At 42.1% G+C, this 26425-nt stretch overlaps 1 protein-coding gene across 2 annotated transcripts in view; it reads right to left on the reverse strand.

The window, feature by feature from the left end:
- The window catches only part of LOC124038159 (cytosolic carboxypeptidase 4), a 183397-nt gene that overhangs the window by 12662 nt on the left and 144310 nt on the right, over positions 1–26425 (reverse strand). For both annotated transcript variants that reach the window (XM_046353684.1, XM_046353676.1), the window contains one exon: positions 23558–23718. In XM_046353684.1, coding sequence (XP_046209640.1) covers positions 23558–23718 — 161 coding nt within the window. The remainder of the gene's footprint in view (positions 1–23557; positions 23719–26425) is intronic.

The raw sequence follows: 26425 nt of genomic DNA on the forward strand, positions 1-26425 counted from the left end.
TTCCCTTTGTAGCCTGTAATAGTTTGCAAGCCCTGACACATCCGACGAGCGTTTGAGCCGGTGTAATACAATTCGGTATTAGTCCTGTATTGACGCTTTGCCTGTTTGATGATTCGTCGGAGGGCATAGTGGGATTTCTTATAAGCTTCCCGGTTAGAGTCCCGCTCCTTGAAAGCTGCAGCTCTACCCATTAGCTCAGTGTGAATGATGACTTCTGGTTGGGGTATGTACGTACAGTCACTGACGTCCTCGATGCACTTATTGATAAAGCCAGTGACTGATGTGGTGTACTCCTCAATGCCATTGGAAGAATCATGGAACATATTCCAGTCTGTGCTAACAAAACAGTCCTGTAGCATAGCATCTGCTTCATCTGGCCATTTTTTATAGACCGAGTCACTGGTGCCTCTTGCTTAAATTGTTGATAGTAAGCAGGAATCAGGAGGTCAGATTTGCCAGATTTGCCAAATGGAGAGCGAGGGAGAGCTTTGTACGTGTATCTGTGTGTGGAGTAAAGATGGTCTAGAATTATTTTCCTTCTGGTTGCACATTTAACATGCTGATAGAAATGAGGTAAAACGGATTTAAGTTTCCCTGCACAAGGAACACTGCCTCTGGATGTGCGTTTTTCTGTATCCAGCTCATTGAGTGCGGTTTTAGTGCCAGCATCGGTCTGTGGTGGTATGTCGACAGCAACAAAAAATGCAGATGAATTCTTTTTAGGTAAATAGTGTGGTCTACAGCTTTTTATGAGATACTCTACCTCAGGCAAGCAAAACCTCAAGAATTCCTTAGATATCGTGCACCAGCTGTTGTTTACATATATGCAGAGGCCCCCGCCTCGTGTATTACCAGAGGCTGATGTTCTATCCTGCCAGCTGTATGTTCTTAATGTTGTCGTTCAGCCACGACTCAGTGAAACATATAGTAATGTTCAAAAGTTTGGGTCACTTAGAAATGTCCTTGTTTTCCATGAAAACATACATGAAACGAGTTGCAAAATGAATAGGACATATATTCAAGGCATTGACAAGGTTGTAAATAATGATTTGTAATTGAAATAATAATTGTGTCCTTCAAACTTTGCTTTCATTAAAGAAACCTCCATTTGCAGCAATTACAGCCTTGCAGACCTTTGGCATTCTAGTTGTCAAATTTGTTGAGGTAATCTGAAGAGATTTCACCCCATGCTTCCTGAAGCACCTCCGGCAAGTTGGCTTGGCTTGATGGGCACTTCTCACGTACCATACGGTCAAGCTGCTCCCACAACAGTTCAATACAATTGAGATCCGGTGACTGCGCTGGCCACTCTGTTATAGACCGAATACCAGCTGACTGCTTCTTCCCTAAATACTTCTTGCATAGTTTGTAGTTGTGCTTTGGGTAATTGTCCTGTTGTAGGAGGAAATTGGCTCCAATTATGCGCCGTCCACAGGGTATGGCATGGCATTGCAAAATTGAGTGATAGCCTTCCTTCTTCAAGATCCCTTTGACCCTGTATAAATCTTCCACATTACCACCACCAAAGCACCCCCAGACCATCACATTGTCTCCACCATGTTTGACAGATGGCATCAAGCACTCCTCCAGCATCTTTTAATTTTTCTGCGTTTCACGAATGTTCTTCTTTGTGATCCGAACATCTTAAACTTAGATTTGTCTGTCCATAACACTTTCTTCAAATCTTCCTCTGTCCAGTGTTTGTGTTCTTTTGCACTTCGAGTGATGGTTGCTGATAATGGGCCTCTGTATGCCTATGTAGATATTTTCAGCTACAATAGTCATTTACAACATTAACAATGTCTACACTGTATTTCTTTTTTTTCCTCTTTTTACATTTTCTTTACCCCTTTTTCTCCTCAACTTCGTGGAATCCAATTGTTAGTAGTTACTATCTTGTCTCATCGCTACAACTCCCTTACGGGCTCGGGAGAGACGAAGGTGGAAAGCCATGCGTCCTCCGAAACACAACCCAACCAAGCCGCACTGCTTCTTAACACAACGCGCATCAAAACCCGGAAGCCAGCCGCACCAATGTGTCGGAGGAAACACCGTGCACCTGGCGACCTGGTTAGCGTGCACTGCGCCCGGACCGCCACATGAGTCGCTAGTGCGTGATGAGACATGGATATCCCTACCGGCCAAACTCTCCCTAACCCGGACTACAATTGTGCATCGCCTCATGGACCTCCCGGTCACGGCCGGCTGCAACAGAGCCTGGGCTCGAACCCAGAGTCTCTGGTGGCACAGCCCTAGACCACTGCGCCACCTGGGAGGCATCCTACACTGTATTTCTGATCAATTTGATGTTATTTTAAAGGACAAAAAATGTTGCTTTTCTTTCAAAAACAAGGACATTTCTAAGTGATCCCAAACTTTTGAACTGTAGTGTATACTTTTTTTTGCTTTCTTTTGGGCTCCCCACTGGCCTGGGCTCAGGACCTTTAGCCCCGATAAGCTCCCACATTAAAACGGCCCTGGGTAGAGTACCTATTGGTGATGACCATTTCAATGTCCACAAAGCAGTAGTCATATAGCAGGGCAGAGACGTAACCCTTGGCCACAGTAGTGATCTCTAAGGAAAGGTAGGTCGAGCCACAGCCTGTTCAACCCGCTACCATCAAGAAGGCGAGGTCAGTACAGGTGCATCAACGCTGGGACAGAGAGACTGAGAAACAGCTTCTATCTCCAGGCCTTCAGACTGTTAAACCATTTTCATATCTTTCTTTCAGGGGCCAATGTCAGGGCCGCTGTGGCTGAGGGTTACGTGTCTGCCCTGTTGAAGCGGTATGAGGACTGGCATAACAAGGACCCGGACCATGAGACCATCCCTAGCCGCCTGGCCCTGCTCGACTGTCTACACCAGACCACCCACTGCAATGTCTACACTGTATTTCTGATCGATTTGAAGTTATTTTAATGGATGATAAAATGTGCTTTTCTTTCAACAACAAAGACATTTCTAAGTGACCCCGAACTTTTGAACGATAGTGTAAGATATTAGAGTTTTTAATGTCCCGTTGGTAGGATATACAGTACATGCTTTCAGTTCGTCCCATTTATTTTCCAGCGATTGAACGTTACCTAGCAGGACGGAAGGCAAAGGCAGATTAGCCACTCATCGTCTGATCCTCACAAGGCACCCTGATCTTTTCCCGTGAAATCTCAGGTTTCCTTCTCCAGTCGGGTGTCTGTAGTATATCCCTCCCGTCCAAGAAAAACTATTTGTCTAATCTGATGTCCAGAATCTCTTTTCTGTCATACGGTAGGAGCAACATTATGTACACAACAAGTTACGAACAAAGCAAAACAACAAACAAATTAGCATGGTTGCTTAAGAGTCGATAAGACGCCAGTCATCCCCTCCGGTGCCATCTCACTTAAGCAGATTTCAAAACTGATAAGATATACTTTTGCATGGATTTTTCCTCGCTGATTTTTCATTACTTCTTTCTTATTTCTGTCTTCATCCCATTCTTTGTTTCTGCATCTCATCTGTTCATCTTGTGAGTTGATTAGATGTGAAGTTAGGGGCAACATGGCGAGATCACCCTTACTATTGTGTTAAGAATTAACAAACGAAGCTAACCCTTGAAGCTGTTGCCCCACAATTTTCCAGATTATCCCATAAAAACCACTTTGGTTCTGACTACATTGCATCAACAAAAGAAAGTATTTTGTATACACCAGGCCCCCAGTGTCTGGTCTGGAGCGTGAAGTCATAAGCTCTGCTGGTCGGCTACGACCTGGCAACCTATAGTAGCGGTGCCAAATGTCCTGGTCTGCCTTATGATCAAGTTTGATCCCCACTGTGAATTATTTTAAAGTTTGCTTCAAATTTAGATATTTAATTAAATAGTGATCCATTCTTATTAATATATTTGTCAAATCACAGGACCACGTGCTGACACAGACCAATCACCGGCCGGCAGGCTACGCGGAGGCTCCATTAAACTCTCTCAGGCATGATGATATATATGCCATTTAGCAGACGCTTTTATCCAAAGCGACTTACAGTCATGTGTGCATACATTCTACGTATGGGTGGTCCCGGGGATCACCCATACATCGACCATGATCCTTAGCGATTTGTTGGTGCCATTCAGTCCCATTCAGCAATATGGCGGCTTCAAATTCAGCGCTACGACTATATACTGGTTTATGGTATACTCAAGTCATGTGAAATACACAGCATGTAGAATAGCATACCCTCCCTGCCTTTTGTGCAGTACAAATCCAGAAGAAAAATGTCATTGCAAACATTGACAACATTAATTTGGCTATAGATTAAGCATGAACAGCAGGATCTGATTCCTAAAAGTGATCAGTGATAGTAGTTCGTTAACTCTGTTGCTGTTGTAGCCTCTGAAAGTCCCTTTAGCCAAAGTGTTACGCCTTTCCTCATTTTCTCGTTTCTTCCCTGCTACCCCTCAGGTTCTTGTTGCCCAGAAGCTGCCTGGCTGGTGCAGTGAGTAAGTAACACAGTAGCTAGTCCAATGTTTACAATTCAAATCCTATTAGCCATGTTGTCAGGAGTGACCAATCGACCGTGAAATCATCATTAACACAAAGGTACAAAAAAAGAGAGTGGGGAAACAAAACAAAACAAAACATAACAGGCCAACAGATTTATCATTAATAGTTCTGCTACTGGCTGTGTTGGGGAGAAGTTTGCTCGGAGGGCAGCTTGTATGAACAGTATGTCGAAAGTGGTATGCCCATCTACATGAGACCATTACCATAGTGTATCCTCACACATGAATTAATCATAGTAAAGTGAATGCTCTACCTATGTCATGCTATCGTGGTCTGTTTCATGCCATTAGATCAACAGATACCAACTCCAATGGCATAAGAAAAGGTTCAAAATGGTAGTATGTCTGTGAGCAGTATACGTTGGTAAAACATGATTTGCACACAATCTCTCAGCGCAAGGAGAACACACATGAGACCAAGCAGACAATGGACACACAGTGAAAATCCTTTCATGGGTTTTATAATTATGTGCAAATGCAATCTTAATCGGATTATTCATGTCATCCATTCAGCCAGCCGCATTGCAATCAAACACAGTGATCTGGAGAGATAGTGCAACCTTCATTACTGTACACACAATGGGCTGAGAGAGAAACAGACATCTCCTCCCAACATTGCCTCCCCTGACCCCAAGAATAACTAATCCAAGGTTATTACCATTTTCCTTCTGTTTCTCTCTATTTCCCTGATAATGAAAGTTAGCATTCTAGGCTGTTAACAACCTCGTTTCTCTATTAGGAAAAGGATTTGAACTTACCATGGTCTGTGGAAAGAAAATATGTTGTTTCTGATGTATTTTAATCAAAAGCCTGCGGGTCAGGATGGAAACCAAACAAGCCAGTCATTTCATTTTCAGTGTAAGGCTCTTCACAGAGCAGTGGGTCAGGGAGCACATAATGCACTACATCGCAATCAGGAAGTATATCCAATGGGGAAAAAAGTGAGTACAACTGGCTGTTGGAGTTGAATATTGATTTGAAAATGTATTTTTCACGGTGTCTGTAAGTTTTTCTTTCATGTCAACATATTCAGAATAAGCAATGTTCTGATTTTCAAAGAAGGCCAAAACAAAATCATTATAATCAACTCTAACTTAACTCAGCCCAATGGTTCAGTATATCACCATTTACTGTAATGGCTAAACATACAGTACTAGTGTAACTACACACATTGACCCCCCCCCCAGTGTTTTTACACTGCTGCTACTCGCTGTTTTTTTCTATGCATAGTCACTTTACCCCTACCTACATGTACAAATGACCTCGACTAACCTTTCCCCCCGCACATTGACTCGGTACCGGTACCCCCTGTATGTAGCCTATGTATTGTTATTTTATCGTGTTCCTTTTTATTTACTTTTTCACTTTAGTTTATCTAGTAAATATATTCTTATCTCTGTTTCTTTACCTGTATTGTTGGTTAAGGGCTGTTGTATTCATCACATGTGACAAATCAAATTTGATTGAATTTGATTAACACAATCTGTTTAAGACTAGAGAAGCACCACCCATATCTTCATCAGTAATAATGCTCTGACAGCAGGGGAGTAGGAAGTGTGTCACAGCTCGTCTCTTCTCTTCCCAAACTGTCAAAAATGTATTTTCTGCTGTTGGTGTGAGAGTAATTACTCACTGATCTCCTATTAAATCAGACACACTCAAGTCATGCATGGTGATTATGAGAGCTTATTGATTTGTGCTGCGCCACTCACCCATCAACTTAATTCATTCTAAATGACTTATTAGCTGCCAATAGAAAGGTAAACTCAATATGGCACAGAGTTAGTTCAGTTTTGTCATTGCCGTTTTTATTAACCCACCACTGTCAAAATCCCAAAAATGTGATTATGGTAAAAGAGAGGTTTAACAAAATGACAGGGATGTTTCTGAGTAAGCAGGCAGTTGGACACGTAGGTTGTCGAAAAGTGTTTACCTGGGTCGCCAAAAATGGTTTTAAAGTTACTTTGTTTGTACAGCACAAATTTTTTATTTTAACTATTTTCTTCTAATTCTACTTAAATTGTCTGTATCAATGTGTCTGCAGTATTCTTTATCTCTAATTACTCTACAACAGTAATATTGTGATTTATATGCATGTGCATTTCTTCATTATGTTGAATACCAAATAAGTTCAGTTAAACTGTTAGAGAGATTAACAAACAGCAACATCCATAATTACTTTTCAAATCCCTTCTTAGACACCAGTGTCACAAGTTCTTCATATAAATCGGCTGATAACACACAATAGTTTTCAGTGGCGAATCACACAAATCTGATATGTTACATCAGTCCAGTTTGGACAATCAACTGAGTGGCAGCTGTTCCAGAAATGTTCAAAATGCTCCACAACATGTAAAATGATAATCTGCTGTATTGATAATTAAAATGGCATTTGGCGAAAATATGCTCAAATCTATTGATGAAAATGCCTCTCACTACCAGGCCCAGGCTCGTGCACAGAAAGAGGTATCAGGGTGCATGAGCACCTGCCCTTTTGCCCTCCTATGAGATACGTTGCCTTTTCAGATTGGTGGCGTTTTTTATGAACAATTTTTTATTTAACTTCTAGTTTAAATAAATTGCCCATCAAACTAGCTAATTTCAATTGTTCGAATCTTGGAAAATTCCCCCTCCCAATCCCTTTCACTCATCATGCAGGCAGACACTGCCGGCGCGGGAACGGTAGTGTAGTAGTGGCTATCTTTGAGTTGCATGTGTCATCTCACGGTAAGGAACATGGAAGGCTTCAATTAGACTGTTAGTAGGCCTAAGAGGCAGATGTCAGCAGCAGAACAAACTCCAATCACGGGTAAACCTAGTTAGATTGTTTCAACAGAATAGTTAACTAGCTAGATAACTAGCTGATTCTAGCTGATAGCCGACCACTCTTTGGCCCTCTTTGCCCTCTCTTTGAGCAGTAGGCTATAATCTTACTTACAATTGGATGATGTAATGTCAGGTATGATTCAGCGAACGCAACAGCCAACTGGTGGATGTCCAGTGTGCCCTTGACCTTGAGCCAAGACTTTCTAGATGTGAAGAAGGTGAAATCAATGCTGGATCTAAGCAAAACAGAGTTTAGTGTCGCTGGCCAGTTTTTACAGACTGAAATCACCTGCTCTGGCTCCAATGAAGACAAATGGACTACACTTGATATCCTGCTACAATGTTTTGGCCATCTCTCCGCTATGCAACCTATGCGACCTGGCCAAGACTTTCGACTCTGCCAATCACCACATTCTTATCGGCAGACTCAACAGCCTTGTATTGTCAAATGACTGCCTTGCCTGGTTCACCAACTACTTCTCAGACAGAGTTCAGTGTGTCAAATCGGAGGGCCTGACCTCTGGCAGTCTATGGGGGATGCCACAGGGTTAAATTCTTGGCCAATCTTTTCTCTGTATACATCAATGATGTCGCTCTTGTTGCTGGTGATTCTCTGATCCAACTCTACTCAGACGACACCATTCTGTATATATCTGGCCCTTCTTTGGAAACTGTGTTAACTAACCTCCAAACGAGCTTCAATGCCATACAACTCTACTTCCGTGGTCTCCAACTGCTCTTAAAATGCAAGTAAAACTAAATGCATGCTCTTCAACCGATCGCTGCCCACACCTGCCCGCCCATGCAGCATCACTACTCTGGACAGTTCTGACTTAGAATATTAGAATATTATTATTATTTCCGGCGCCTACAGAGATTGCCTAGGAAACGATGCAGTATATTGTTTTTTTATGTGTTATTTCTTACACTGTTACCCGAGGAAATCTTAGGTTTTATTACATACAGTCTGGAGGAACTATTGGATATAAGAGCAAAGTCAACTCACCAACATTACGACCAGGAATACGACTTTTCCGAAGCAGATCCTCTGTTTGGTCCACCACCCAGGACAATGGATTGGATCCCAGCCGTCGATCCAAAACAACGGCGCCACAGAAGGGACAGAAGGAGCGGTCTTCTGCTCAGGCTCCGTAGACGGGCACATCTCGCACTGCTCCCGAGCATACTACTCGCCAATGTCCAGTCTCTTGACAACAAGGTAGACGAAATCCGAGCAAGGGTTGCCTTCCAGAGAGACATCAGAGACTGTGACGTTGTTTGTTTCACAGAAACATGGCCCACTCGAGACACGCATTCGGAGTCGGTACAGCCCCCTGGTTTCTTCACGCATCGTGCCAACAGAAACAAGCTCTTCTCCGGTAAGAAGAAGGGCGAAGGGTGTATGCCTTATGATTAACGAGACGTGGTGTGATCATAACAACATACAGGAACTCAAGTCCTTTTGTTCACCTGACCTAGAAGTCCTTACAATCAAATGCCGACCGCATTATCTACCAAGAGAATTCTCTTCAATCATAATCACAGTCGTGTATATTCACCCCCAAGCAGACACATCGACGGCCTTGAAAGAACTTCATTTGACTCTATGTAACCTGGAAACCACATATCCTGAGGCTGCATTTATTGTAGCTGGGGATTTTAACAAGGCTAATCTGAAAACAAGGCTCCCTAAATGTTATCAACATATCAACCTGGGCTGGAAAAACCCTGGATCATTGTTCTTCTAACTTATAAAGCCCTCCCCCGCCCCCCTTTCGGAAAAGCTGACCACGACTCCATTTTGTTGCTCCCAGCCTATAGACAGAAACTTAAACAGGAAGCACCCGTGCTTAGGTCTGTTCAACACTGGTCCGACCAATCGGATTAAACGCTTCAATATTGCTTCGATCACGACTGGGATATGTTCCACATAGCGTCGAACAACAACATTGATGAATACACTGATTCGGGGAGCGAGTTTAGTAGAAAGTGCATCAGTGATGTTGTACCCACAGCATCTATTAAAACATTCCCCGACCAGAAACCGTGGATTGATGGCAGGATTCGCTCGAAAACTGAAAGCGTGAACCAATCAGGGCAAGGGACCGGAAACATGACCGAATACAAACAGTGTAGATATTCCCTCCGCAAGACAATCAAACAAGCTAAGCGTCAGTATAGAGACAAAGTAGAGTCACAATTGAATGGCTCTGTCATGAGAGGTGTGTGGCAGGGTCTACAATCAATCACGGACTACAAAAGAAAAACCAGCTCAGTCACGGACCACGATGTCTAGCTCCCAGACAAATTAAACAACTTCTTTGCTCGCTTTGAGGACAATACAGTGCTACTGACACAGCCCGCTACCAAAACCTGTGGGCTCTCCTTCACTGCAGCCAATGTGAGTAAAACATTTCAACGTGTTAACTCTCGAAGGGCTGCAGGCCCAGACGGCATCCCCAGCTGCGTCCTCAGAGCATGCGCAGACCAGCTGGCTGGTGTGTTTACGAACATGTTCAATCAATCTTTATCCCAGTCTGCTGTTCCCACATGCTTCAAGAGGGCAACCATTGTTCTTGATCCCAAGAAAGCTAAGGTAACTGAGCTAAATGACTATTGACCGGTAGCACTCACTTCCGATATCATGAAGTGCTTTGAGAGACTAGTCAAGGACCATATCACCTCCACCCTACCTGACACCCTAGACTCACTCCAATTTGCTTACCGCCCCAATAGGTCCACAGATGACGCAATCGCAATAACACTGCACACTGCCCTAACCCATCTGGATAACAGGAATACCAATGTAAGAATGCTGTTCATCGACTACAGCTCAGCATTTAACACCATAATACCCTCCAAACTCGTCATTAAGCTCGAGACCCTGGGTCTTGACCCCGCCCTGTGCAACTGGGTCCTGGACTTCCTGACAGGCTGCCCCCAGGTGGTGAGGGTAGGGAACAACATCTCCACCCCGTTGATCCTCAACACTGGGGCCCCACAAGGGTGCATTCTCAGCCCTCTCCTGTACTCCATGTTCACCCATGACTGCGTGGCCATGCACGCTTCCAACTCAATCATCAAGTTTGCAGAAGACATTACAGTGGTAGGCTTGATTACCAACAACGACGAGACGGCCTACAGGGAGGAGGTGAGGGCCAGCATCGCCTCTTCAACCTCAGGAGGCTGAAGAAATGTGGCTTGTCACCAAAAACACTCACAATCTTTTACAGATGCACAATCAAGAGCATCCTGTTGGGCTGTATCAACGCCTGGTACGGCAACTGCTCCGCCCACAACCACAAGGCTCTCAAACTACTTGCCCTCCAGGACACCTACACCAGCCGATGTCACATGAAGCCCAAAAAAAAATCATCAAGGACAACAACCACCTGAGCCACTGCCTGTTCACCCCACTATCATCCAGAAGGCGAGGTCAGTACAGGTGCATCAAAGCGGGGAACGAGAGACTGAAAAACAGCTTCTATCTCAAGGCCATCAGACTGTTAAACAGCCATCACTAACATTGAGGGGCTGCTGCCAACATACTGACTCAACTCTAGCCACTTTAATAAAGGAATAATTTATGTAATAAATGTATCACTAGCCACTTTATTAAACAATGCCACTTTATATAATGTTTACATATCCTACATTACTCATCTCATATGTACACTGCTCAAAAAAATAAAGGGAACACTTAAACAACACAATGTAACTCCAAGTCAATCACACCTCTGTGAAATCAAACTGTCCACTTAGGAAGCAACACTGATTGACAATAAATTTCACATGCTGTTGTGCAAATGGAATAGACAACAGGTGAAAATTATAGGCAATTAGCAAGACACCCCCAATAAAGGAGTGGTTCTGCAGGTGATTATCACAGACCACTTCTCAGTTCCTATGCTTCCTGGCTGATGTTTTGGTCATTTTTAAATGCTGGCGGTGCTTTCACTCTAGTGGTAGCATGAGTCTACAACCCACACAAGTGGCTCAGGTAGTGCAGCTCATCCAAGATGGCACATCAAAGCGAGCTGTGGCAAGAAGGTTTTCTGTGTCTGTCAGTGTAGTGTCCAGAGCATGAAGGCGCTGCCAGGAGACAGGCCAGAGACGTGGAGGAGGCCGTAGGAGGGCAACAACCCAGCAGGAGGACCGCTACCTCCGCCTTTGTGCAAGGAGGAGCAGGAGGAGCCTTGCCAGAGCCCTGCAAAATGACCTCCAGCAGGCCACAAATGTGCATGTGTCTGCTCAAACGGTCAGAAACAGACTCCATGAGGATGGTATGAGGGCTCGACGTCCACAGGAGGGGGTTGTGCTTACAGCCCAACACCGTGCAGGACATTTGGCATTTGCCAGAGAACACCAAGATTGGCAAATTCGCCACTGGCGCCCTGTGCTCTTCACAGATGAAAGCAGGTTCACACTGAGCACATGTGACAGACGTGACAGTCTGGAGACGCCGTGGAGAACGTTCTGCTGCCTGCAACATCCTCCAGCATAACCGGTTTGGCGGTGGGTCAGTCATGGTGTGGGGTGGCATTTCTTTGGGGGGCCGCACAGCCCTCCATGTGCTCGCCAGAGGTAGCCTGACTGCCATTAGGTACCGAGATGAGATCCTCAGACCCCTTGTGAGACCATATGCTGGTGCGGTTGGTCCTGGGTTCCTCCTAATGCTAGACAATGCTAGACCTCATGTGGCTGGAGTGTGTCAGCAGTTCCTGCAAGAGGAAGGCATTGATGCTATGGACTAGCCCGCCCGTTCCCCAGACCTGAATCCAATTTAGCACATCTGGGACATCATGTGTCGCTCCATCCACCAACACCACGTTGCACCACAGACTGTCCAGGAGTTGGCGGATGCTTTAGTCCAGGTCTGGGAGGAGATCCCTCAGGAGACCATCCGCCACCTCATCAGGAGCATGCCCAGGCATTGTAGGGAGGTCATACAGGCACGTGGAGGCCACACACACTACTGAGCCTCATTTTGACTTGTTTTAAGGACATTACATCAAAGTTGGATCAGCCTGTAGTGTGGTTTTTCACTTTAATTTGAGTGTGACTCCAAATCCAGACCTCCATGGGTTGATAAATTTGATTTCCATTGATAATTTTTGTGTGATTTTGTTGTCAGCACATTCAACTATGTAAAGAAACAAGTATTTAATAAGAATATTCCATTCATTCAGATATAGGGTGTGTTATTTTAGTGTTCCCTTTATTTTTTTGAGCAGTGTATATACTCTATAACATCTACTGCATCTTGCCTATGCCGTTCGGCCATCGCTCATTCATATATTTTTATGTACATATTCTCATTCATTCCTTTACACTTGTGTGTATAAGGTAGTTGTCGTGAAATTTTTAGGTTAGATTACGTGTTAGATATTACTGCATGTTCGAAACTAGAAGCACAAGCATTTCACTACTCTCGCATTAACATCTGCTAACCATGTGTGTGTGACAAATAAAATTAGATTTGATTTGACCTAGATGTCTGGTTAGACTGTAAACTCTCCTTCCAGACTCACATTAACCATCTCCAATCCAAAATTAAATCTAGACCCTGCTTCCTATTTTGCAACTAAGCATCCTTCATTCATGCTGCCAAACATACCCTTGTAAAACTGACTATCCTACCGATCCTTGACTTCGGCATTGTCATTTACAAAATAGCCTCCAACACTCTACTCAGCAAATTGGATGTAGTCTATCACAGTGCCATCTGTTTTGTGAGCAAAAGCCCATATACTACCCACCACTGTGACCTGTATGCTCTCGTTGGCAGGCCCTCGCTTCATATTCGTCGCCAAAGCCACTGGCTCCAGGTCATCTATAAGTCTTTGCTAGGTAAAGCCCCGCCTTATCTCAGCTCAATGGTCACCATAGCAGCACCCACCCGTAGCATGCTCTCCAGCAGGTATATTTCACTAGTCACCCCCAAAGCCAATTCCTCCTTTGGCCGCCTTTCTTTCCAGCTCTCTGCTGCCAATGACAGGAATGAATTGCAAAAATCACTGAAGCTGGAGACTCATATCTCCCTCACTAACTTTAAGCACCAGCTGTTGGAGCAGCTCACAGGTCAATGCACCTGTACATAGCCCATCTGTAAATAGCCCATCCAACTCCCTCATCCCCATACTGTTATTTTGTAATTATCTTTTATTTTTTTGCTCCGTTGCACCCCAGTATCTCTACTTGCACATTCATCTTCTGCACATCTATCACTCCAGTGTTTAATTGCTAAATTGTAATTATTTCACCACTATGGCCTATGTATTGCCTTACCTCCCTACTCTTACCTCATTTGCACACACTGTATATAGAATTTTCCTATTGTGTTATTGACTGTATGCTTGTTTGTTCCATGTGTAACTCTGTGTTGTTATTTGTGTCACACGGATTTGCTTTATCTTGGCCAGGTTGCAGTTGTAAATAAGAACTTGTTCTCCACTAGCCTACCTGGTTTAATAAAGGTGAAATAAAACACTTAAAAAAAATGTTGACTGTGCTTACTGCACTGAAACATGGACTGACTTTTGGGGCGTTCACAGCTACATGCGAGAACAAATTTTCAGTCAGCGCAGAAGAAGCATCCTACACCCGAGGAAAGCTCAACTAATCCAACTGGCATTTGAGGGGGATCTTACAAGAAGTTTTCAGGGAGAACGGAATGATCGATTACTCGGGAAGTTCCACAGAGCATCAAGGAGGCTGTTTAAAAAAATGCTTTAGTGTATAGGGCACTGTCCATGTTGCCGTTAGAGCACAGCTGAGATTTTGTGCCATTGAACCTGTCACTTCTTGGTCAAAAGCATTTGAACTTGTATGTTTATTGTGGTATAGCGTGATATAAGCAGGATTCAATATAATTCCAAAGCAAGAATCCAAATGACGCCCCTGGGTATAGCTACATATCGGTATGTTTCGTCATATACAGTAGATACATCCTATTATGGTTTTCTCGGTAGCTGGTTGTCGTGGCTGTAAATGGAACTGTACGTGTTGGAAACGTGTTTATGGTGGGCTGGCATTGCTTAATTGATTACGTGGGTCGAATTTGATCCAGAGAAGTGTATTGTGCCATATCACAATATGTTGCTGAACCCATGAGTTGCAGGGTTATCCATGTTTGAAGTGGGCCTGTTGACGTATTTGGCAAGACTGCTGTGCATGGCTGCATCTCACTGTTGCAGGCTGTATTCTATGTTTTGGTTATTTGCCTTTTGTTTGCTGCATTTGTTTACTGTTAATGTAACAAGCCTAAATATAATGTAGATTGTGTCATATCTTTATCAATCGGATATGTTGTTTCCTAGGACTACTACTGGACTAATGCAGTTAGATTCCGTTCACATTCGTTCGTTTGCATTTGCAATTGGGTCGGGAATTCTAAGCCAAACTGCTATTCAGTATTTTTGTTTGCATGCATGAATAACTAGCCTACTACTTTCAGCATTTAGTTTGCATTCATTTGGTGTGTACAGATGTGTGTACGGCTGCAGTCACATAGGCTGTTTGTAATAGATGAACTGTATCAGAGATGGCTATGATAGCACTGGCGCATGGCACGTATGAATGAACAACACAATGCATTTGTTGCTTCAAATCACCCAAGATATAAACATTTAAAGGTTGTCCCTTTTCAGGTTCAATTCAGATCCATGACTAAGAGGCTTAAGTCTAACACAAATAGCTCTCACACAGTGGGGGAAAGAAGGAGAGTTGAAGTCCCGCTAATAATTTAATATGCAGATTAAAAGGTGTGCGCAGTGTGTGGCATGTCAGCAGAGTGTGGTAGTCAGTGTGACTGCGGGGGACAGAGATTTAATCAGATACCCCCTGGGAGGGGAGAGAACCAGCGCTACGCCTCACAGCCAGCCTTCACAGGTCTCACAGCTCTCTCTCTCTCTCTCTCTCTCTCTCTCTCTCTCTCTCTCTCTCTCTCAATCTCTCTCTCTCTCTCTCTCTCTCTCTCTCTCTCTCTCTCTCTCTCTCTCTCTCTCTCTCTCTCTCTCTCTCTCTCTCTCACAACACCACTCCACAGATGTATCTTTTCTACTTTTTGCATCTACAATCCTCTTGAAACATGAGAGAAATGCACTGTTAAGCATCACGCCGGAAAGCAAAGTTTTAATGGGAGGTCCACATGTTTTTCAGACAAATTTTTGTGATGTTATGAAAGTCTGACAAACACTTATAAATATTGCAATGTGCATTTGAATAATTCTACAGTTGAATAAACTTGGTGAGTTAATCCTTCATGTTAGCCCAGTCTGCGTTTGATCCCTTACAGAGCACCAGTTAATTGGTTATCTGCAAAGGACCTCAGATTATTGATAAAATAACTCTGCTACAGTGGAAATATTTTAACAGGAAGGAGCAAGAGAAATAGGTAGCTACTAGACCAGTCATTATTACGTATTTCACAGTTACATAATTCATGCAAATTTACCCTTTTTTTAGGAGAGAAGGTTTTTATTTTGTTTTGCTGCTGAGAGAGCGAGAGGTCACCAGAGGGAGAGGGAGAGTGAGAGAGGCAGAGGGAGAGAGGCTGGCAGAGGGAGGGGCCGAGAGTGAGAGACAGAGAGAGCGAAATAATATAAATGGATGAGTGTTGCAATGCAACGTCATAGTTGAAGTAGCATCAATGAATTCATTCAATGACGAGACAGGAAACATGTACACTACATAGACAAAAGTATGTAGACACCACTTCAAATGAGGGATTCTGCTATTTCAGCCACACCCGTTGCTGACAGGTGTATAAAATCGAACACCCAGCCATGCAATCTCTCTTTTTTATGGTCCGGGGCTGTTTTTCCATGGTTCGGGCCCCTTAGTTCCAGTGAAGGGAAATCTTAATGCTACAATCAAATCAATGAAATGTATTTATAAAGCCCTTTTTAGATTAGCAGATGTCACAAAGTGCTTATACAGAAACCCAGCCTAAAATCCCAAACAGCAAGCAATGCAGATGTAGAAGCACGTGGCTAGGAAGACCTCCCAAGAAAGTCAGGAACCTAGGAAGAAACCTAGAAAGGAACCAGGCTCTGAGGTGTGGCCAGTCTTCTTTTGGCTCTGCTCGGTGGAGATTATAATATTACATGGCCATTTAAGCCCAAATTGTTCTTCAAGATGTTCAAACTTTCATAGATGACCAGCAGGGTCAAAGATTACAGCATACAATGGCATTCTAGACAATTCTGTGCTTCCAACTTTGTGGCAACAGTTTGTGGAAGGCCCTTTCCTGTTTTGGCTTGACAATTCCCCCATGCTCAAATCAAGGTCCATACAGCAAAGGTTTGTCGGGATTGGTGTGGAATAACTTGACTGGCCTGCACAGAGCCCTGACCTCAACCCCATCGAACACCTTTGGGATGATTTGGAATGCAGACTGCGAGCCATGCCTAATTGCCCAACATCAGTTGGTGGCTCGTGGCTGAATGGAAGCAAGACCCTACAGCAATGTTCCAACATCTAGTGGAAAGCCTAACCAGAAGAGTGGAGGCAGTTATAGCAGCAAAGGGGTGACCAACTCCATATAAATACCCATGATTTTGCAATGAGATATTCAACGAGCAGGTGTCCACATACTTTTGGTCATGTTGTGTATCTCATTGCACAATCTGAATGCACAATCAATGTTGCCTAAATATATTCACTTGACTTGTTCCATCTGTTTGAAACTAGGCTTGCCAATGCTCAGGACCCTTGGGCCTCGGTCTTTGTTCTTTCCAAAGGCAGAGCAGAAGGTGCTAGTCTTGCAACAAGCCCTACTAATGAACCTGATTTCAAAACAAGCAGTTTGTAAAGCACATCTCAGGAGTTATGAAACTTGTTCAAATGAATTAACGCTCATGAATATTAGGGGTCTGTGCTGGACATTGTTTTTAGGAAAGCATGCTTATTCACACATCAAATGCAGGCTAAGACTGCAGAAGACAGTGGGAAGAACATAGGAAGAACATAAGTCGGAATGCAATTGAAATGACCACTATAGATCTGCTGGGAGGAGTGTTAATATTGTAGAAGACAAAGAGGAGAAGAACGTTGGCGCGGCCAAATGGACTGTGTGCAACTCGCTATTCAGGTTTAATGTCATTTTCTCCCTTTCCTTGATTTATTATCAATTGTTTAGTCATTAATAATAATCATTCTTATTATTATGTGCTTGTTGTAAAAAATAAATTGCATTAGCCTATTGCTGTTACTTGTTGGGTGAAACAATACAATGCTTATCTTTATAAATATATTATAATGGAAAATGTAAGAATTAACCTCCTTTTGTACCCCCGTATCTGTACAGCAGTAGTAGCCTATCTATATAGTATACAAATAAATCCATGTCGATGTCGGTAACACGGCACCAGCATATCTCTATCTTTCTCTCAGTCTCTCTAGGGCTATGCCTAAGCTTGTTTCTCTTAATATAAATATATATCTATTTTATATTAATATCATACAGTGGACCACTAAGCCTATAGGCCTAAGCTTGTTTCTGTTAATATATATCTATTTTATATTAATATCATACAGTGGACCACTAAGCCTATAGGAAAGGGTCTATGCATGCAATGGCCTGATGCATTTAGCGCAACAAAAAATGTGTCTCTCGGATCCGAGCCAGCACGGGTCTGTTTGTGTCTGTTTTCCACTGTCCTTTTCGGAACGGGTCTGACTGTCCTTGAGTCCATTCGGAACGGGTCTCCGTTTTCTTTTCAAATTAATTTATGCATATCGGGTAAGGTGGAAAAACCACAGATCCACTTCGGAACTGGTCCAACTTTTTTGACCTGTGAAGACCTCTAATTCCCACTAACCTGGGCCCTGATCTAGTATGCTTTAGTTGACTCTTCTCACCATCATTGCCATGCCAAACACATCCTCCATCAGGTAAGACTACCCAGTGCATGCAGCATACAATAGCTAGCCTGTCATCCTGGTGGTATTTGAGATGAACTCTATCGTATGCGTGAGCAAAGATGAAAGCAGTGCTATGTTCCCTAACATAATGATAAAACAATCATGAAACTGTAGGCACATTGAAGTTTATACAGCTTCATGGAGGGCAAATACAACTAGGCTGTCTGATACAATGGTTCTCTTTATCATCCAAGGCTACTTTTCCATGACATCTTCTATAGGAGAACCCATGTGAATCTACAGATTCAGAACTACCAAAATAAAGGAAATGCCAACATAAAGTGTTTGGCAGCCACGAGATTCTAACCAGCGTCTGGAAAAAAAGGTTTTGGACCCAAAAAGGGTTCTATCACTTGCTTCATATTGTATATTGCATTCCTAAATGTTCTATATACCTTAGAACTGTTCTTCTTCACTGAACCAAACTTGGTTCCATATAGAAACCTTGAGTTCCATTTAGGGTTCTACATGGAACCAGGGGTGGCAGATATGTGAAGCAAGCATAGAACCCTTTTTGGTTCCAACCAGAACCTTTCGGAGAGATGCAACACCATTCTTCCACAATAAATTACTAATGCAAATGGTGGTGGAAAACGCTGTCTCGGGTGCCGTTCCATGAATCTCCTTAGAAGTGTTCATTTGGGTTGAGATTTAGTGACAGACACAGACACCTTTAAAACCCCCTATGTTCCTTTGAGACGCCTCTTTCAAAGTCAAAGTCACTGAGATCTCTTCTTCTAGCCATGGTAGCCAAAATAATGAGCAACTGGGCATTTTTAATCAAGACCCTATGTATGATGGGATGTTAATTGCTTTATTAACTCAGGAACCACACCTGTGTGGAAGCACCTGCATTCAATAAACTTTGCATCTGTTATTTACTCAAGTGTTTCCTTTATTTTGGCAGTTATCTGTAGATCTAGGAGAAGGGAACCTAAATGAAGAGGCTTACTGTGATTCCTGAAGGCCGATGCTCAATTCAGACTGGACAAACCAGTTAATGCAGATCATGGTAACCTCTAATGGAATGAATTTCAAACTGCCAGAATACATGTTTTTCTCCTTGTTGCTTTGTTTTGGATTGTATGAAGTGAACACAAGCTGTAAGAATCTATGAAACTAAGCAACTGACAGAAATGTAATCAATCTGCCAAGTGCACTGTATCAACATTTCTTGAGCTCGCTTTGATACGGAAAAGAGAGTTAGCCTAAATTTGATACAATAACAGAGATAGTGAGTGTAATACAGTGCTTCTTATAGCTAGTATATTAGACTGATACAATATCGGCTGTTTTTTTTTCGGACCAAGGAATGGGTGATGGAGCACAAGAAGGATAACGGTTGAGAAACAGAACATTACAGAAACCGCTTCTAATCTGAAGATGAGAGATCAGTTTCAGTAGTTGCATCATTGACCAGCGGGGTGAAACTAACAACTGCACTGAACAATTCACTTAATTGATTAAATATTCAATTAGGATACATTTTTCAGGGCTGGATCTGGAAATATAAGCTAAACCTCAGGATCGCAGTAAGTAAATCATGGTAAACTGTTATTGCGTGAATTATGTTTGAGGTCAATATAATCTCAAGGGACATGTATTTCATAGAAATCACCATCACTGCTACTTTATGTATATATGTTTTCCAGAAATGAAAAAGTCAGACTTCTTAACAAATGCCAAATAAAACGACTGTTTATTTTCTATTCTCATTGAACACTTTCCTCCTCATTACTCCACCAAATAAATCACTTTGAGTTTGCTAATTCATCTATAGACCTATCCATGGGCAGCTCACAAAGTTGTCTGCAATTTACTCAGTATTCTGGACAATAGGAGGAAGCAAGGTAAATACTGTAAGTGTGGTGTGGCTGCTCTGGGCCTGCATAATGTGACTGGTTGATGAGGGAGGGTGGCAGAGAGAAAGGCTTATTTCACAGCAAGGTGAAACCCATCTGTAGACAGCAGCTGTGTTGGCTGTCAGAGGAGGAATCAGATCTAAACTCCAAAACAATAGCTGGAGAAGACATGTCTTTCTTTATACAGAACAAAAACAGACAACTATACACATACACAAAAGAATATGCACACACATACACAGACACACCAGCAACGGGTAATGAAAACCTTTTCAAACATGAAGACTTAGATTGATTTGAGGAAAATAAGAGGAGTATGACATTGTAGATGAATCATGAACGTCACGATCTGAACTTTTAAACCTTTCATTCCCATCGCAAGAAGTTTCATGTTAGACATTGGAAGGAGGGACTGAAACTCAATTATATTTCACTTCCAAGTGCAAGAAGCACTCCCAGGTGTGTGTAGGTTTAGGAAGAATTCGTAAAAGCAGTGGAAAGCATGGGCATACAAGCAAGAGAATATATTCAAAATCACCTTCATTCGCAGGAATTTGAATTGGTGTAAATGATGCTGCCACAATAAACAGCATATACAGACAGATGATAAACAGGATTATAAAAACAGACAATAAACAGGATATACAGACAGATGGTAAACAGGATATACAGAGAGACGGTAAACAGGAAATACAGACAGACGGTAAACAGGATATACAGACAGACAATAAACAGGATATACAGACAGACGGTAAACAGGATATACAGTCAGATGATAAACAGGATATACAGTCAGACGATAAACAGGATATACAGACAGACAATAAACAGGATATACAGACAGACGTAAACAGGATATACAGTCAGATGATAAACAGGATATACAGTCAGACGATAAACAGGATATACAGACAGACAATAAACAGGATATACAGACAGACGTAAACAGGATATACAGTCAGATGATAAACAGGATATACAGTCAGACGATAAACAGGATATACAGACAGACAATAAACAGGATATACAGACAGACGGTAAACAGGATATACAGACAGACGATAAACAGGATATACAGTCAGATGATAAACAGGATATACAGTCAGATGATAAACAGGATATACAGTCAGACAATAAGCAGGATATACAGTCAGATGATAAACAGGATATACAGACAGGTGATAAATGGGATATAAAAACAGACGATAAACAGGATATACAGACAGACAACATATGCAGAAGCAGAGTTTACTCAAATCGACATGCAGTATTTACACTATGTACACGGTATATTTTATAAAGTATTTTTGATATGGAACTTTGCAATGTACAGTGAAAATGCTTGATGTGTTTAAATATCATTTGACAGTCTGCCTTTTTAGCTTGGCCTACTTTAAGACAACTTTGGTGATATTTTTGACATCCTTTGTTTTATCTTCATTGATTCATGTCTTTTACTGCCTTTTGTTAGTTTATCTTTCATTTTATAATTTTACTCTAAAGTGTGAAAATAAAATGTGAAAATAAAAATACAGTTGAATAAGATGTTAAATCTTGAAATAATGAAATGACAATAATAGTCATATGAATATAGATTTCAATAACTTAATAGTATATCATTCTTATTAAGATGATTTTCAAATATGTGAACCAATTTTAAAGGCTACCATGCACAGGTTTGGAGAAGATTGCTGCTGAACTGATCGGGATGAATGAGGACAATGGCCAAGGTGTTAAGAGCTATTAGCATGTGTGAAGATCCATGTCCTTCCAGAGCTGATGACTCAGACAGGAGAAATTCACAGAAATTTCAAACTTATGACTGTTGAGATCTGTGTTTATCGTAACTTCTACTTGTCATGATTAGATTAAAGACATCTGGACACACATCTAATCACCCTGAAACAGGCCATTTTACGCAGTGTCAGGTGATGTAAATATAATCATAATAATCGTAATTATAATAATTTGGTGGGTACTTATATTTATCCTGTTTTACACATGAACAAGTGTGTATTATATGCATGTGTGAATTGTGAATGTTTTTTGCATATCCCAACTCCCCCTGAGACACCATCGAAGAGTGGGGTCACGGCCAGAGTCACATATTCAAGAATGGGAGCAAATATTAAGGCCACCTTTTCATACTGTACTTTCAACTGCTCTAATGTTATTGTAAGATATGTTGAGTAAAAGGCTAACACATGGTGTCCTCTCTCTACTACCACACTTGCATAATGCTCCAGGGAAGGAACTTATCAGAACTAGATCCTACTTTTTTAAGTAGTGATGGGTTTTATGAGTGTAAAAACATTTTATATAACCCCTCAAGAGAAAGAAAGAGTAAGAAATGCATTAATCCCGACCAAGTTGTCGATGAGGACAAGACGTACAGTAATAATACAAAATGTTCACAAAACAGAATTGAATTGAAGTTAAAAAATCTATAAATCTATAGTGCAGGTTATAATATTCCATTCCATAAATCCAGACAGTAAGTGATTCTAAGACTTGTGGATGTCTGGAAAAAAAACAGAGTGAAAAAAGGAAGCGTAGCACTATGCTACTTTTTGGGGCGACCCGACCAAATTCACATAGAAATGATGAGTTATAGATCTCTCATTCTCGTTGAAAGCAAGTCTAAGAAGTGGTAGATTGTTTCTATGTGCGATATTTCTATGCATTCTAAAGTTTTGTTTTTGCGTCTTTTACTTTTGGTTTTGTGAACCAGCTGAATATACAATATTTGGGGTTATTGAACAGATATACCACAGCGATTTAGATGGTACAATGATTCTCTACACTATACATTGACATTGCTTGTTTGGTCACAAACTGATATTAGGCAAACTATTCACATTTTTGCAACCAGGAAATGGCGGAGTGTCTCAAATTGTAATTACTGGAAAGCCAGCAACTCAGATAGAAACTATTATGGCAAGACAGTCAAGCCAATATTTAATTGGTGTATAGGTCAAATGTGGTTGAGTAAGTGGCCAAGATGGATCCTTTCTAGGCAATGGCTTGGCTTCCATACACTTTTAAAGATAGCCCTAGTACCTCTTAATATTATTTAACTGTACTTGGACTGTCTTTAAAAGTGTATCCACTATTAAATGCTTTTTAAGTGCTTCATCATACAGTAGTATGTAATCAATGAACTCTAAAAAGCACTGCTGCCTATCCCACCACAAAACATGTTTTCATTGATCCAATCTAAGCTTGTTTGATTGTGTTTCTCAGGGTCTACTCTCAGGGGCTCACCCTGCCAACTGGGCTGTGTGTGTGCAGTGTGTGTGTGTGTGTGTGTGTGCAGTGTGTGTGTGTGTAGTGTGTGTGTATGTAGTGTGTGTGTTGGCTAGAGACAGGGGACAGAGGGACCTATGGACCATTAGAAAAAGGACTTACTTGCGGGACTTGTGGTCTAGGAGGTTGTCATCCAGGTTGAGCAGGGTTGGCTGGCTGATGACTCTTCTGTTGTACAGCATGGTGTTCCTCCTCAGGGAGAGCAGCGACTGACAGAACTTCACCCCCATTTCCTCCAATTCCCCCGTGCCAGTCTGCATGCCCTAGAACAAACAAGACAACACAGACACGGTCCATTTAAAACACAATAACATCAGGATATGATATGACGTCTTTAGAAAAGCTTGTATGTAAACAAACTACTATTTTCTGGACAAGTAGGATTGCTTCAGCTATACATTAGCCTGGTAACTAAATTGTAATACTTCTGAGTGGGGCCATTGGAGTATTTAGCCTACAGTCCATAACCACTGAATGTGCTGTATAAAAAGCCTCTCTGGATAATTGTATTCATATCAAAGTAGCGACTGTCATGGAGAAATAGCTGTGATCTGTGATCTGCTCATTAGCCTATCAGCTCTGAATACATAGAACTTGCACCTTCAGGACATTAGCTTTTGTAGGTTTTGCCTGGGAATCTCATAATGTTATAATGATTGCGGATAATTGCTCTACAGGCAACTGCACCTGCTTACTCAACCGTGTTATTAGCACATGCACATGAGAAGCTACTCCTCAAAGGGTTAGGAGAAGACCACCAGTAGCAGATCCCCAGAGGGTGTCATCCAACCGGGCTGTTTGTTTCTCTTTTGGCTGTCACCAAACTGATGAAACGTGGCATGCTTTACAAAAGGACGTGGCTATGCAAATATAAGAGTAAATACGGGTGACACATGACATGATGATGACGTGTTTTTCAGCAGCCTTGTGATCCTCACAAGTGACTCTCACCCTGCTACAGCCATGTATCCATTTGGCCTATATGTCACCCCGCTCCAGCATAGTACTCAATGAGACTTCAGAATCACATGCTCTGCTCCGCATGCAGTCTCTTTAGAGCAGGTGTGATGTTTCCATCCACAATCGCCATAATGGCAAAACAAATAGTGTAGCAATTTTCCAGATGACTCTCCTCCTCTTTAATCCTGTGTTTAGGCCATGCTTTTCTTCCATCCAATATCCTTTTCTCCTCCCCTGTAGGAACCATGTCAGAGCAGATAAGTGGAATGCCTGCTCCGTGCGCCGCATGTGCAATGAGACAGTGTAGAGAGGAGAGCTGGAGAGCTGGGTGCTGGGCCCGCAGTAGCTCTGTGACTCATGGGAGGAGACTGTCTAAAGCCATGACACGGAAGTTTCATGGCTTGGAAGGGTGTGTGCGTGTGTGTTTGTGTGCATTGTGTTTGTGTGCGTTTCTGGATCCATACCCCCTGAGAAACACCATATATTGCGCTAAGAAGACAGACCAACCTGTCAAAATGAGTGGTACATAGTGTGCAGGGGATAGCTGTTCAATAATTCAGAGTGCAGAAGAAAAGGTTTACATGTCCAGCATGCATAGAGTCCTGGCTGTTTGCTTGGGAAGGAAAATCAATTCTTCCCCTGTTTGCATTGTGGAGGCAACATTGACCATTTCAATTGCTGACTCTGCTCTCACCCTCCTCAAAATGTCAAACTGTTTGGCATGAGGATATGTCATGTAATTAAACCACTCTTCCTTTTCTCATGTTGGCTCGTTTAAAGACTGATATGTGCAATGGAAATGTGGGAATGTTAATTACACCTTTCTGGCACTAATGCTACGGCTAATGAAAGGAAGGAAGTATCTGATGCATCTGTGAGCACAAGCTGCTTCCTAAATGACACAATACCTTCTCTATCTGAGTATAACACAATAGAGCAATATGAACTACCCAGCAAGCCCCCAAAGGGCATAGTGTTTGGTTAATAGCAACAACAACAAAAAATTGCCTATGAGCTTCCAAGTGTCAAGTACAGATGTAGTATCGTAATTTGAGCCAGTTTCCTACAACAGGAAATGTGAATTATTATTTAGATTATAATTAATGGACAGTTTTTGTAGGGATTGGTGCATTTTTCATTTGGCCAAATCAAGTCTGACATTTTAAAGTGGAAATGACTAAATGTAGAAGCCCTTTTAAGCCTTGAATACACTACAAGTTTGCAAAAGAGGTCCTACATCTGTACATCAGAGAGAGAGAGACTTGGCTCCCCATATCCCCTTTCAGTTCAACTGCAGAGTCTGGCATTACACTAATGGTTCACAAATCATTTCATTGTAATTTGCCATTTGATACATTTATTGTCGACTAAGTGCCTAATAATGCCGTTGATATGGTGGCCCAGGGACTGTACTAAACGAATACAACTATATTCATTATGCTGTCTCATACAGTAGCTATGTCTGTCCTACATATTTCATGGGGTTGTCTATCTATCGTACAGCTGGCCTGGAAACCTTCTGACACACCCCGTTGCTAAATAAAATAAAAACAGCAAAATACTGCTAGACTTTAATGTTTCACTTTCAAAATAAATCTATGCCAAAGATCAGACAAATGGCAATAATAATTTAGCATTTGAAACGGTGCTTGAATTGGATGTGTTTTTCATGTGAGTTAACTCCAACCATGGGAACAGAGGGACCTCATTTGCTGTTTGAGGAGAGAGCCACATGTCCTTGTCCCATGTTGGGATGGCTGATTTGTATAGCATATGTCCATAATTAGATGTGTGGGTTTCAAGTGGACGTTACGGAGAAATGCTTAAAAACATCTTGTGGCTTTGATGAATTTCTTAATGAACTCCAAGCCATGCATACAGATCTCCATCATGTCAACATGACTTCTCCAGCCCATAGAGACACCATGGTTTCAAACCTCTACCACAGATTTCCCAACATACTCTGTGTAGCCTGTATTGTACCGCCCACTCGATTTACATTTCTGTGAA

This window comes from Oncorhynchus gorbuscha, linkage group LG01, assembly GCF_021184085.1.
Source record: "Oncorhynchus gorbuscha isolate QuinsamMale2020 ecotype Even-year linkage group LG01, OgorEven_v1.0, whole genome shotgun sequence".
Taxonomy (NCBI): domain Eukaryota; kingdom Metazoa; phylum Chordata; class Actinopteri; order Salmoniformes; family Salmonidae; genus Oncorhynchus; species Oncorhynchus gorbuscha.